A 14,689-nucleotide genomic window follows, 5' to 3' on the forward strand; every position below is an offset into this window, starting at 1 on the left:
CTTTAGGCCTGAAACCAACAGACTGCCTTGATCGAATATCATGGAAAAACATTCATCTCAATTAATTAGCTGAAATGGTATTCAGAATCTACTCATCTGAATGATGGATTTTATCAAGCTATCCAGATATACCATAGCTTTACGCACTTTCCGAATGTCCAACTCGCCACAATGGGAAAACGGAAAATAAATGCATTAGTAGAAGTATTAGTATTATGAGTTGTAGTAATTGATCAGTTACCATTGTGAACAAAATTATGAAAAGAAAACAATAAATTATTCTTTTTTTAAAACTTTTTCTTATCTATTATTTCTGAGTGGTGGATGACTAGTTTTTTGGAGAATAATCTGCTAAGATAATCAGGTCTAAAACAGATTGGACTCAAGATGAGATAACTATATTCTAGTCACGCCTGTCACAATTTACGTGTGACTAATTTTTCATTTTAATCTCATAGAGCCTGAAAAGCAAATTACTCAAACAATTGTCTTTACACCTAAAAAACGTATTCGAAAATCGTGATTGAAGCTCAAACCTCCAGGCCTTCAATATATGTCACTGAACATACTAAAAACTGACCTAAACTCAAAATTGCATTCCAGTTCGTGGTCGAAACAATTAAGTTTTTCGGAAAACTACAACAATTTTTTTTATATTCGCATTTTGATAAAAACTAGCCCAAACTAAGAAAACTGGACCAGTAAATTGGTTTTTACTCTGTTGGTATTTCCGAAAATTAAAATCCATTTTTGGAACTGGCAGACATTGACCTTTTTCGAGCTTTTTTTGGGGCGATGAATTTTCCTTTCCTATAGCAGTTCAATTCGAAATAAACTCAAAAACAAATTAAAGTCATATCGCAAGAAACTATTTCGATAACAAAACGATAAATCGACATTTTCTGTATAACTGTATTCACACGTTCAATGACATTTACTAACAATTAACGAAAAAAAAAAAATGCTCATAGATCAAATCAAAAATCCTGTACATGAGCTACCATCAAACGAAGCATAGAAATGCGCCTTCAGAAAAAGCATTTGAGGCTTTTGCTCGTACTGTTGCTCCAAAATGGCAAAAAAAAAAAACCGGAAAATTGTTTAACACATAAAATTTCTCGCTTTGGGTAAAATTAAATCCGATAGACTTTTGAGTTTTTTAGCAGGATGAAACTTGAAATTTTAAATTGTATGATATAACACAGACAAAGCTGACAGAATAAAAAATATATGTATTTGAAAAAAGGAGAGTTGGACGCTTGCAATTAACACTAAATTTTGCGCTGTAAATGTTCGCAGTATAACCCACTCTGTCACCTCGGTGACTATATTGATTTCCAAAGCGCTATCTTTAGCGGAAAACAAAAAAGTCTCTGTGCCATGAAAAAATGGCAAACATTTAGCTTGTGTTGGAAAAAAAGCGACCAAAAAAAATCAAAAGCCTCGCTTTCGTACACTTTGTTTGAATCATACACTTGTTAGGAAAAGTTCTCCATATTTTCTATATAAATTTCCCTCAATTTGGGCGGCATAAACTTCATACTGACTGAAAGAAGACTTCTCCCAAAAGCATCGCTTAGAGGCATCAGTGGCATTAATTGCTCGAGTGCGACCAAACAGATAACGAATTGGTAAAAACTAATCTTTACATTTTCGTTGCAAAACAATGAACGTTTAAATTAAATATTATGAGCTACAGTGCTGATTAAATTAACCGGACAAAACGAGCTAAACTTGAAACTTAAAACGCGTTTTTCTCAAATTGGATTGAGTTTAGGTGAAAACTTATGAAGACAAAACTTGCTTAAAGTTTTAGCAGAATTAATATGGTGTTGTAATTAGTTTTGCGAAATTCGGGCCCGAAATTTTACCCCAAAAATGGGTCATTTTGGCTTTTCTTAGTTAATCAAAAATTACGCCGAAAATACCCAGTCGATCATCGACATAATTATATCAAAGTGAGCCCCTTACGTAGCCCAACAAACTTTATGAAGGGTATAATCTCCAAAAAAAATTGTTTAAAAATTGTTTTTAAATAAGAAGTTGGTATTTTATATAGTAAAAATGACCTTTTTTTGTCTATCAAACAAAAATAAAGTAACTTATACAATATTTTGGAGATTATACCCTTCATAAAGTTTGCTGGGCTACGTAAGGGGCTCACTTTGATATAAGTATGTCTGTGATCGACTGGGTAGTTTCGGCGTAATTTTTGATTAACTAAGAAAAGCCAAAATGACCCATTTTTGAGGTAAAAGTTTGGGCCCGAATTTCGCAAAATAAATTGCACCATATTAATTCTGCTAAAAATTTAAGCAAGTTTTGTCTTCATAAACTTTCACCTAAACTCAACCCAATTTGAGAAAAACGGGTTTTAAACTTCAAGTTTAACGCGTTTTGTCCGGTGAATTTAAATCAGCACTGTATTCTCAAGCGCGATGAACCGAATGCGCAAAACTCTCAACCAATCAATGCCCTTTAAACTGTCCAAAACAGACTGATTTTATAGCTTATTTGCATAGAAATTAAGACTCATGAATTCTGATTGGCTGACAAAATTTTCGCACTTTCGAGTGTTATAACTTTTTATTTACCTTTTACATTCAAGTTTTTGTGGGATAAAATACGCCTTTTTCCTTTTCCTCAGTGAATAAACAAAAGGCAAAGGGCAGACTCGAGCCAGTGAATTATGGTATTTGAGTCAAACGTATAAATCATTATAGTACAGAACCAGTGGCGTGCGCCGTAATTTTTCTAGGGTTGCGGGTTTTCGAAAAAAAAGTTGAAAATTTTGTTGACATTTTTTTTAGGTCGACCTATTTGTTTTTCGGAGCTCTCCTCAAATAGTATAAGGGCCGTATCTTTTGAAAAAATTTCTGCGCCGCAGGCAAATTTTTCAAAAAAATAGGCCAAAAAAAGGCGTTTTTAGGCTTTTTTCGGAAAATATTTTACCGAAAAATTGCGCTTTTTTTCGGCGCGCGACCCCCCTCAAAATTAGTCACATTGGCGCAAAAGGCCCCTTAAGAAAAATTTGAGGTTGTTCACCGAAATAGGGATGTCATAAATCTATACCAAAGTGGGACCCTTTGGAAAACTTTGGTAGCCAGAATTGAGGGGGGGGGGGGGGGGTCCGCTCCCCTCCTTCGATACGCTACAGTACAGAACCTTGTTTTCAACGTAATAATGCGTTCGCATACCTAAAAATATATTTTTTCGAGGAACGTGCTCCCCTATGCAACATACTGCTCCATGCCAATTTTGAAATGGCTTAATTCCTAGAACTGCTATTTCTACAAAAGAATTCTACAAAATGACTAAAGCAAGCTTTCAAAAGCAAGCAAGTAAGCAAGACGAAACACTAAATCTGGAAAAATAAGGCTGTTAAAATATATTTAATCGACAAGGGTATGCGAACCATGGACTTCCGATTGCGGTCCATTGGCGTTCTCCACTAACCAATCCGCCTATTCGATTTTAGTTCAACCTATAGAAACACAAGCAGCAATGGAAAGTTTTAGTGAAGCGGAAAAAACAAAGGTGCTTCTAAATCGCAGGCCAAAAATAATCTGAGCATTCTAACATTTACTGAAACACAGAAATCGAGCAGACAAACATGAGACCTATATATTTTTTAAATGAGATCATATTATAACTCAACCTTTTTTTGGGTAACTGAGAAAAGATTCATTCCTACTATGTGAAAGCATCTATGATGCAAAAAAGGAAATTTTTTGTGCATAGAACATACAGATAGGTTAACGGATTCAAGTCGTTTGATGAACTTTTTTCATGAAAACTGATAAATTTTTGCATTCCTTTTGATTTGGATTTTTTTTTCAGGATTTTGTATTCTCCTCAATTATGCACTGAAAACCAATTCCAAGTGTAACTTTTGAAACTTTCATCTCTTAACTTGGTTTTTGCTAGTCATTTGATTCGTTGAACGTCAACCGCAAGAGTTCGAAAATTTCCAGAACATTCTACTTTTCTCTCTTTTATACTCAATCGATTAATGGTCCAACCGAATGTTCGAAAGTTTGTTCGAGCAAAAACCTACGAAGGTTCTCGCGAATATTCGGTCCTATTTGACCTGAGTTTTATTGAATTGTTTACTTTAAGTACCCAAGACTCATTACTTTAGCGAGAAAAATTTTCAGCAGACTATTCTCCAATACCCGGTGTGAACGTGTTTTCAGCACTGCTGGAAACCTTGTCACCGAGAAAAAAACAACACTTACTGGAGCTCTTGTGAACATGCAAATTTTTCTGCATGAAAATTGAAACTCTCAATTAAAGAATTGATCTTCAGTTTTTTCTCAAAAATACTGAAAACCTGAATGAAATAACGAATGTTCTCGGTGAACATTCGAAGGCTGTTTTGAACGGAGGTTGCACCACTACAATCAATACTTATGAAATCTTTTGTTCTGCTATCGTTAAAAATTAATGAGTCATTTAATTTTTTTTTCTAAAAAATAGCAACTTCATAAAACCGAATTTAAACTATGCAAAAAAAACCTGAAACAACAAAATGGAAAAAAAAGCATAATAAACAACTTTAGAGATCTTTAGAGTCACTTGCCTTCACTATTGAGGCATAACAAAAAAGTTGAATTTCTTTAGAATAGATAGAGCTAGATAATATGACAACCACAGCGGTGGACCGGAGCTTCGAACCACTTGCGATACAACAAACATAAAAAACGTAAGTCAAAACTAGGTGAATCAAAATTATTCAAAAGTTGTTTCTCTACTTAAGTGAGAAGAGTGAAAATTTTTGAGAAATTGGTATCTTTCCAAAGACACTACTCGTACCACAAATTGAGACGCCTTTTTGTAACAAACATGTTCGCAACTGATTCTTTCAAATCAACTTTTCATCGCAGACTTGAAAGTGCAGTTTCTACGACAATTTTCCAAAAAAAACGGTCAGAAGTTCAAAAGCTTGACTTCCGGAAATCTATAACTTTTTTCGGCAAAAAAGGTAGTGGCCGCTTAGGCAGAAGAGATTCCCAAAAACTGGTTTCCCGCTTGAACACTTCACATAGAAATTGGCAGGGTAGTTTTCGAGAATTTCGAAAGTATTTCGGAAGTTTCAAAAACACGGTCACAAAATTAAAATTTTGAGTTTTTCGAGACTCATAGCTTTTGTATAATAAAAATTTGGACATAGCCGCATACGCAGAAGAGATTCACACGTATTAATTGGATTGAACTCTAAAACTCAGATTTGGGACAGTAGTTTTCGAGAGAAGTTAGTTTCAAACAGCAAAATTAAAAAACAGAAGTCGACTTTTCCGACGGCCATAACTTTTGTCTAGAAAAATTGGGCGTATTCTATTTCGCAGGGACGATTCCCACAAACCTTTTTTTGATTGAAACCGAATTCTCAGACTTCGGCAGACAGTTTTCGAGAAAACGAAGAAAAAATCCAAAAATTTGGATCAAATACTCCCCCAACAGGTTTTGCAAAAAGTTCAAAAAAATTCGAAAGCGTCAAAAAAAATGAAAAACCCAAGCCCGTGCATCTTCAAAAAAAAGGTTTTTATTGAACAGGAATTTTAGTTAAACATACTAAGCAAGACATTTGAATTTCAAAGTAGCCACGTAACAAATCCTACGAAGCAGAAACAAAGCCGACAATCTTCGAGCAGACACCAGTTGAGTAGGAAAAAAATTGATTTTTTGAAAACCTTTATAAAGTTTTAAGTCCCCCTAAAACTACAATGATCAACATTTGCAACTAACCTGATACTTCATTGCATAACAAAAAAACCGTGATGTTGCACCTAAGCCAACAAATCTTGAGCAGACCAACGAAAGTCCGACAATTCAATTTTTACCGGGTAAAACAAAGACCTGCCGGGGCTCGAACCCCGGACCTTAGGGTACAAAGGCAACCGCGTTATCTCCAGGCTAATCGGGAGTGAGTCTCCAAAATTGCTAAGGTTCTTCAATAAAGCAACTATAAATTTAAAAGACAGTTATCCTCGCAAGTGTAAATATTTAATTTGCAACAACTATCAGCTTTTGAAAAAATGCACTAGGGCAACAGATCAACAGATACATGAATTAAAGATCTTGGATTGTGCAGACATATAGAAAAAGTTGAACGTGTTGAAAAATGAAAACTGAGCTACCTACACCAACCGGCTTCTCTTGTTTCAAATAAGCGGGCATCAAAAAATTGATCACGCTTTTTTTATTAAAGATTTATCCTTTAGGGCAAATTCTTCAACGAGGAGTAAGTTCAAAACGTTATGTAAACCTTGATGACCGATTCTATTTAATATATTTACAAGAGTTGTGATGTCATTTAAAAATCCTACCGAATTCTGTCTTCTAAAAGAACGCCTAGACCTCAACTCGAGTCGCTTCATCTTCACAGCCTGCGGGGAAGTTACTTCGGCTGCAAACTGGAACATTGAGTCCGTCTCAATCAAAACACTCAGCCACAACTTTTGATTTTTTGGTTTCTCGTCCAGAAGAAAGGAAACGAAGAACTCGGATTTGTTCACACAGTTCATGATTACACTTGTTAGACATTGGTAGGCTACACACGCAAGTTGTCCAGAAACGTCTTTGTCTACTTTTGGCACATTTGGTGGAATTAAAACTTGGTTCTTACAGTTGGCACTAGTCTGCAGCAAAAATTTCATGAACGACATTTTCCCATCACGCTTCGAAACTGCGTGAAATTTTTGATTGAGTTCTGATTCCAGTTTTGAAAATTCTGACGGCGCCAAAATTTGAACAGCGGCTTCAAAAATAGAAAGAACAATTTCTAAGTCCAGAACCTTATCTATCAACATGGTCTCGTTGTTTGCCCGATTCAAAGGGTTCAGATTTTCGAAAAACTCAATGACGGCTATTAGTTTTTCAAGTGTTTGCAAGAAAGTTTGCTTGAATACGTTCGTTGAAGCTCCATTAATGAGCGGCTTTAAAACACGCTCGAAAACCCTTCTTCTCACTTGTGGCATTAGAGTGTAACTTCCTAGAGCCATGTTCAGAGTTTCCTCAAATATCTTGGAAATATTGGCCACGTTCCATTTGGATGCGAGAACAGCCGACTCCAGGGACGCGTTGAACTGTTCTAGATAAGGGAACTTTTGTTCGCGACAAACAGGGGCGATAAGTAGTTTCAGAAGTGTGTGATTTGAAGTTATTCTCAGAGCGAAAAACAGCTTCTCGAAACTCACTTTGATGTAATTTTTTGAACCGTTGTTGTTCAAAAAACTGCACTCATCAACGTTACAACTCATAATTTCTTGAACATTTAGTTCATTGTTTGTGAATTCATTCAAACAAGCAAAAGCCTTTTCTTCTATTATCTGGTCTTCGACATTGAGCAGAAACGGAAGCAGATCTAAAGATCGGCACTTTGAAGACAGCTGCACATTTTTCCGTTGCAATGTAGAACAAAAATGCTCTATAACTATGTTTGAATGCTCTTTTTTGTTCAAAACCTTCTCAGAATCGAGTGAAACTAAATTGATTAAAATCGCAGATTTGTCATCCACAAGTTGATTGTCGGCGCTTATTTCGACATCGTGGATTTTACATATCTGATCCAAAACATTCAGAAAAGTAGTGATGCTCTTGTTTCGTTCAGTATTTGATATCTCCCACTTTTGTCTGTTTATAAACCACGTATCCAATGCAGAACCGATAAACTTCATCAATTTTGCTCCATCTTGAATCTGTAACAAAAACGATGCGCACTTTTCTATTTCGCCGACACATTTTTCGCTAAACTTTGCCTGACATCTTGAAAATAAGCTCTGCTTTTTCATATTATTTCCAGAAGCTTTAGTTCTAGTCACCAAGTGAGCAAACACTGAAGGCTCAAAATGGAACTCCCAAGAAAGTTCTAGAATCTTCTGGACCAAATCGCTTCTCAGAATATTTGTTGTTGAATCACTTGACGTCAAAAATGTCAAGAGTGATTTCGAAATTTCTTGTCTCAAATCTTGAGAAAAAATTGTCTGAAAGGATCGCAAGCAAATGACACATGATTCGATGAGACTAATCAGTTCACGCTGAGGCAAACCTGAGTTCTCTTCTTTCAATCTTTGAATGAGAACAAAACTTTCTGCATTCAATTTGGAGTGCACGAAAATGTTTTCTCTAATTTTGCTTTCGAGGAATATTCTTGCAGTGGACAAAGATTGAACGATTTTCGAAGTTTCGCTTAGAAGTTGGGAGAAGGACTGGAAATCATCTCGACCCAAGGAAGACAATCCTAACTGATTTGGGGTGAAGATTGCAGTACAAATAAGGTTGCAGTACTCTTCGCCAAACACGCCTGATAGCAATTTAGCCACATCTTTAGACCGGCACTTCCTGTTCATAGAGCAAAGCAAGTTCATTAGCCCTACTGTTATATTAGCACACACCTTTTCAAATGATTCTTGCTTAGAGTAACTTTGATAGCAAACTTTTTGCTTGGTTTCATCAAAAGCGTCACAGCTCACGAATTTCAAAAAAGCGGAAACTCTTGACCACAATTCAGTATTTTCAGAGTTGAGCAAACTTTGAAAATCAAGCTTCACATTTTCCAAACTCCACAAATAGCAATCTACTAAAGCTAACAGGCTGTTCAAGAAGTCAGTAATTAAATTTGATTCCTCTTTTTTGAAATTTGGCACTCGTGAAAGTGAACTTTCAAATGTTTCAATGCATCCAGAAACATGTGTCAAGTGTTTGAAGAAATTTGCGGATGAAACATGCGAGGAGTTTAACCACAATTGTCCGATGATTTCAACGATGGCTCTGCGGTACTCAATTTCAGGACTACGCATTCTCAGAATCAGGTGCCCTAACGTGTCTTTAAGGGTGGCATCCTTCAAACCAAACGGGATCCTTCGAACGTTCGAGCTCTTCTCAAACAGAGCCGAGTACTTGCAAATGATTCGCGAGATACCACGCAACACTTCGCTTGCTTGCTTAGAAATTCCAGAACTTCTTTCGCAATTATCTGTCCATCTCAAAAGATCCAGGAAGGCGAATAACCATTCCATTGCAAACGCATCAACTAGAATTTTATGCTCTCTTAAGGTTCGCTTGCAAGTCTCAAAAGCCACAATAGCCGACATTTTCAGCTTCAAACTCGGATTCTTGGCGTTAAAAGTAATAATCTTGCAGATGTGCTTCAAACGAGTGGTTTTAAGGAGGTGCTCGTCTTTTGGACAATGTTTGATGCTCCATTCAAACACTTCTTTCAAACATTTTGCAGCAAAATTGCGAACAGCCGAACTATGCTCGGAGCTCAGTTGGTCGAAAATGGAGGAAATAAGACATGCAGTTTCAGGCGACTCTTGAGACGCAGCAGACGTGAACCAGTGAATGGACTGGAAGCAAAGGGGCTCGAACAACTGATTGGCTATTGAGTCATTGTCGGCAGCCAATCGGATCAAAGCTGGAAACATCACTTCATAAATCGACACAAACGAGATCAAATTTTTAGCCGAACGCATCTGGGCGTTTTTGCCGACTGTTAAAATTGCCAAAGCATGCAATAATTCACAGGCAGCTACTTTTGACTTTCGGTTTGGAGAGTTTTCTGCTATTTTAATGATTGGAAGTAACATGTTGTCGAATTTAATTTTGGGTTTCGTATCTCGAAACGGAACGGCGTATGTCATTTTTGCATCATCAAGACCATTGATGGATATCAAATTGTTCCCACATTCACTTTCATCACGCACAAAAATTTGTTCAATAGGCATTGGCAAGAAGGAGAGGAAAATGATGACCCTCTCCTGGAAGTTCCTCATTTCTTCGGGGTCAACTTCGGACAGATCCGTGTTGACTAGATGCTTTATTTTAGAGCGAGACTGTTTCTTCCTCAAGGAAACCAGGTGACTTTTGTCTTCTAGCGAGTCCGAAGTCTCGACACAGAGGTATGGATAGAGTTTGGGGGCAATTGACTTCGAAATCTCCAGCAATTTTTGCTTCTTAGAAGAACTTTCGTAATATTCAGAAACTAAGCTTTGCAGGAACTCCAGAGAAGTTTTAGCTAATGGCATATATTGTAGCGAAAAAGCAGTTTCAACGATTTTGCGGACATGATTCATTTCTTTGTCACAGTTCAAAACCAATTCTACGGGACATTTCAGCACAAATGTCGAAGCGGCGATGAGCATTTCGTTGGAAAAACTATCAATTTCGTTTTGTAAATAGCCCAAGAAAGGAAGCAAACTGCGGGAAAGTCTTCCGTGTACATCCTTCAAAGTGTCTCTTTCAGCCTCTTTTTGGGAAGAGTATATTAAAGCCAAGAAGTTGGTTAAAAGTTTGAACCAGCCACTTAAATGTGGAAATTCCCTGGCATAGTCAAGTAACTTTTCAACACACGAAACCACAAGGGAAACTTCCGAAACAATCAAACCAGAAGCAAAATTTTTCTGAGAGGAAATAGTACTCCAAATGTCTGCCAAATTTACAAATATTTCTACATCAGAAGGTTTTTCAACCGTCAAATTCATGTTAGTTTCAATTTGCTTTGATTGATTTGTTGATTGAGACTTTTTGGCTTTCAAGTTCAGAATTTCTACCAATTTCAAAACTGTCTCCATGAACTCGATCCGAACTTTTCTCCAACATTGTTCAAGATGATCATCGTCGAAGTTTTCATCCTTTAGAGCGAAGTAATTTTTCAGAGTGAGTAAATATTCAATGAAAGGAATGTAATTTTTATAGGACAGCACTTTTTCTCCAGAACTCGAATCGGGGGTTCCAATTTGAATCAAAGCATTGACAGACGAATGTTGACAAGCCCTAATTAAACATTGCATCCAAAAATGAGACAAAAAACAACTTTCGCTGTCTAATTTTCGAAGGTTAAATGCGCCGATCACCGACAAAATAGCCTTGGATGAAAATGATTGCTGTGGCGGCAATTGATAAGGAAAACGAGATATCAAAAAAGTACAGAAAGATAGAATCGCATTAGAATTACTTTCGGCCAGCAAAAACAGTTCTGCTATTTCATTGGACAAAATAATTTCGGCCAATGATTTGACGATATTGGGATAATAGTGCATCCTTTGCCAATTGGCAGACTGCTCAGAATCAACAGAAAACTCACTACTCGACTGGTACAGAAAAGCCAATCTTATTTGTTTGCATTTCTCAACAAGATGAGAAAAAAGCTCACACACTTTTGCAGAACCTAAAAACGTATCACAGAACGGCGAAAGTCTCCCAAGGCCCTCAATGGCTAAGGCTAGCTGCTTCGGTTTTGCATCTGCTTTTGTAAATGTTGCGAACAGTTTTTCGTACATGAATACAAATAGGGCTTTGCCCTTGCCCGAACTCTTGTTTTCGTCTCGACGCATCAACATTGGCATTGAGGCAACTAAAGCCTCTTGGAAGGAAATCATGGCCTCGTGGGCGGAATGACTCAGCGCCGGGTTGTTTTGCTGGACATAGAAGTCAATCTTGGTGTAAATGTCGGGATATGAATCCAAGAGAAAAGAAGAAAACTTATCCAAATGCAACTTCAGAAACCTCAGAGCGACAGTTTGAAGACTGTATCTGCTCATTTCGGCGAAAGAATTCGTTTGAAGCACAACTGAAATTAAGCTGATTACTTTCTGTTCAAAAGCGGGCGACGGAGCAAACTGCATGTAAAAGCCATTCAAAGCGGCAATATAACCCGTCGTTAAGGTGAGCTCAAATTTGCGCCTGCTTTCAACTTGGTTCTTAATTCCATTCACCATAATTTCTTCAAACTTGTTCCGTTGACTTTCGACTACTTTCGGTTGGTTTGAGGCAAGGGTTCCCAACAGTTCCAGTAATGCCTCTTGAACCATCAGGCTTTTCTCTTTTCCACTTCGCATTCTGGTGAAAACATCAGCAAACAGCTGGTCACATTTGGCTATTTCTACACTCCCACACTCGCTGCACTTTGTCAAGATAGACTCCAGGCATTTACACGCCGATTGCAAAACTTTGGCCGATGTATTCGCTTGTTTGACAAACACGAATAGGTTGTCAAATGCGGCTTTTGAGTATTTCATAACCAGTAGCGGTTCAACTTTTTCGGTCCACATTTTCAGCAAAGATAATAGCGTTAGTCTAATTTGGTCATCGGCCCGACTGGAACTTTGGTTCAACCAGCCGAAAAACATTTCGTTGCTCTTGAAGAAGACAGCCTCATTGGCTGCCTCGATTTCGTCCTTGTCTGACACTCCGAACTGCAACAACTCTTTCAGTTCGCCCAAAATATCGACAATAGACTCGTCGTACTCAGATTTGAAGCACGAGTTTATGAAGTCAAGCTTGTCGTGCAAGTCAAAACTCATTGTTGGATCTGAAAAAAAAAACAAATGAAATTAAACCACATCAACAGGTGTTTTTATGCAGCAAAGGAGCGGCGGCGAAGATAATTATACAAGGATTCATTTGAAAGGGGCTAATTCTATGACCTTCGATAAAACATCGATTATCAGGAACAAATAGCCACATTTATCAATGAGGATGCATTTTTCCAATTGCTGTAGCAAATCGGCGGCAAGTATGGACAACTCAAGCCAAGGATGATAAATGCTGCAGGAAACATCTGCTATGCTAACTCACTTACTTGGAATGACGATGAAAAGGCATAAGGATGACAGCGTTAGAGTTCAAAATAGCATGAAAAACATGGTATCAACAGTGGATAATCCGTTCAGGAACTCAGCAGTTAAGTCTAGCAGTTAAGCCAATTTCATTTGTTTTTCTTACGCAAAAGCTTAATAAAAGAGAAACAAACTGTGACTCATATGATAAGCAGGTAGTTGGGAACACGAGAGATTCATTCGACCTTGAACGGAAAAGACCAGGGAATGTTCGCAAGCATAAAAACACCTCTTCTGGACAAAACATTTTTTCGTTGCGAATATCACTAGTTCCCACTATAAACTTCCATCTTTACTGGCCAAGACGAATTAGCTTGGTGGCTGAAGCCATGCAAAAATTCACTCTCAACTTTTCTCTGCTTTAGTTTTATTTGAAAGCCCTTTAAGAATTATGTAAGTAATCCAATCGGTCAGCTTAAGAATAAAATCGAATCCGTTCGAATTCGAAAAAGTTCAACTAAGAAATGAGCTGATGGATACAAAGAGAAAGCAGGAAAAGATTGGGACGGAAATTGAAGCCGCAGAGAAAAAAATCTATTATGGTTTTGACGCATAATCAATTATAAAAAATTTGAAATACTTGCGATAAAGTCGGACACATAATCAAAAAAATAACAGACAAAAAATTGCCAAACACAATCCGAAAAAAGTTAATCTATCATAATGAAAAAACACCCCAAAAACAAGTGTCACAAGCATCGGAAGAGAACATACCATGCAGTGAAAGCAAAAAAAAAACAATTGAGCAAAAGCCCTAACAGACAAAAAATGAAAACTAAAAAGTCAATACTAACTTTTTATCCAATCCCCCTAATAACACACACACACAATAAAACATTTTCGGTCAACAAACCACACAATAAGGGACATATAGGACAAAATAGATAACCTTTCTTGAGGACTCGCCGCTTCTGCAGGAAAAATTTATGCAAAAAACAGGTTGCCGCTAAAGCAGAGAAGATTCCCAAAATCGGGTTTCTCGATTAAAAATTTAACCTGCGAATCGACGGTAATGTCAAAATTTTCCAAAAAACGGTCACAGTTTCAAAACTTTGACTTGTTAGAAGGGCATTACTTTTTCTAAAACCAATTGGACGTAACCAATTAAAAATGAAGGCTTTTGTTTTGACTTAACTTATCATATCAGATTTGACAGAATAGTTAAAGAGAAAAGTCCAAGAAACGGTCAACAAATCAAAAAATTTAAAATTTCGAGAGTCATAAGCTTTTTGTGAAAAGAATGCAGAAAAGATTCGCGCAACCTTTAATTTCGATTGAACCCAAAATCTCAGATTAAGAAGGGTAGTTCTCGAAAAAAAAATTTTGGACATTTTCGAAGGCCATAACTTTTTGCGTCAAAAATTTGGGCGCAGTCGTAGATGCAATGAAGTTTTCCACAACAGTTCTTTGAAATCAGCCCGAGACAAAATCAGCCAGAGGTAGTTTTCGCGAAAAAGTAAATAGTTTAAAAAAAAGGTCAAAAAATCAAAAAATTGAATCTTCCGAGGGCGATAAATTTTTGTGCAAGAAAATTGTGAGTGACCGCTAAGCCAGAAGAAATTTACACAACCTAACCGCTAGCTCCATTGAGCAGCTATCTCAAACTTACATGGCTAGTTTTCGAGAAAAGTCCCAAAGGTTCAAAAAACTCAAAAATCGAAAGATTGACTATTCTGAGCCCCATAACTTCATGTGCGAAAAAATTTAGGCGTAACCACTTATGAAGGGAAACTTTTCAAATACGCTATAATCATTGAAACCAAAATCTCAGATTTGAGAGTACTTTTTGAAAGAACGAAATAAAAGTCACAAGTTGGGTCAAATATTGCTCTACAGATTTTTTGGAGGCTATAGACAGAGGTGTAAAAAGACTAAAAAATTATACAGGCACAGAGGAATAGGCGGTAATTCAATTGATACATCTTATTTGAAATTGCTTTAAAAATTTTCCAAAGTCTCAAAAAAATAAAAACAAAAAGCGAATCCCATTCAGCTTCTTAAACATGCTTTTGTAACACAAGAAATTTAGGCATTGATGCCAAGCAAGACATTTGAAATTTAAACACAGA

General features: G+C 37.0%; 1 protein-coding gene across 1 annotated transcript in view; it reads right to left on the reverse strand.

The window, feature by feature from the left end:
- LOC134840712 (DNA-dependent protein kinase catalytic subunit-like) overlaps positions 1 to 12,309 on the reverse strand; it is a 31,244-nt gene extending 18,935 nt beyond the window's left edge. The window contains exon 1 of the mRNA XM_063856706.1: positions 6,330 to 12,309. Within this exon, the coding sequence (XP_063712776.1) occupies positions 6,330 to 12,305 (5,976 nt within the window). The 5' untranslated portion in view covers positions 12,306 to 12,309. The remainder of the gene's footprint in view (positions 1 to 6,329) is intronic.
- Positions 12,310 to 14,689: the final 2,380 nt, after the last annotated feature.

Source organism: Symsagittifera roscoffensis, chromosome 2, assembly GCF_963678635.1.
Source record: "Symsagittifera roscoffensis chromosome 2, txSymRosc1.1, whole genome shotgun sequence".
Taxonomy (NCBI): domain Eukaryota; kingdom Metazoa; phylum Xenacoelomorpha; order Acoela; family Convolutidae; genus Symsagittifera; species Symsagittifera roscoffensis.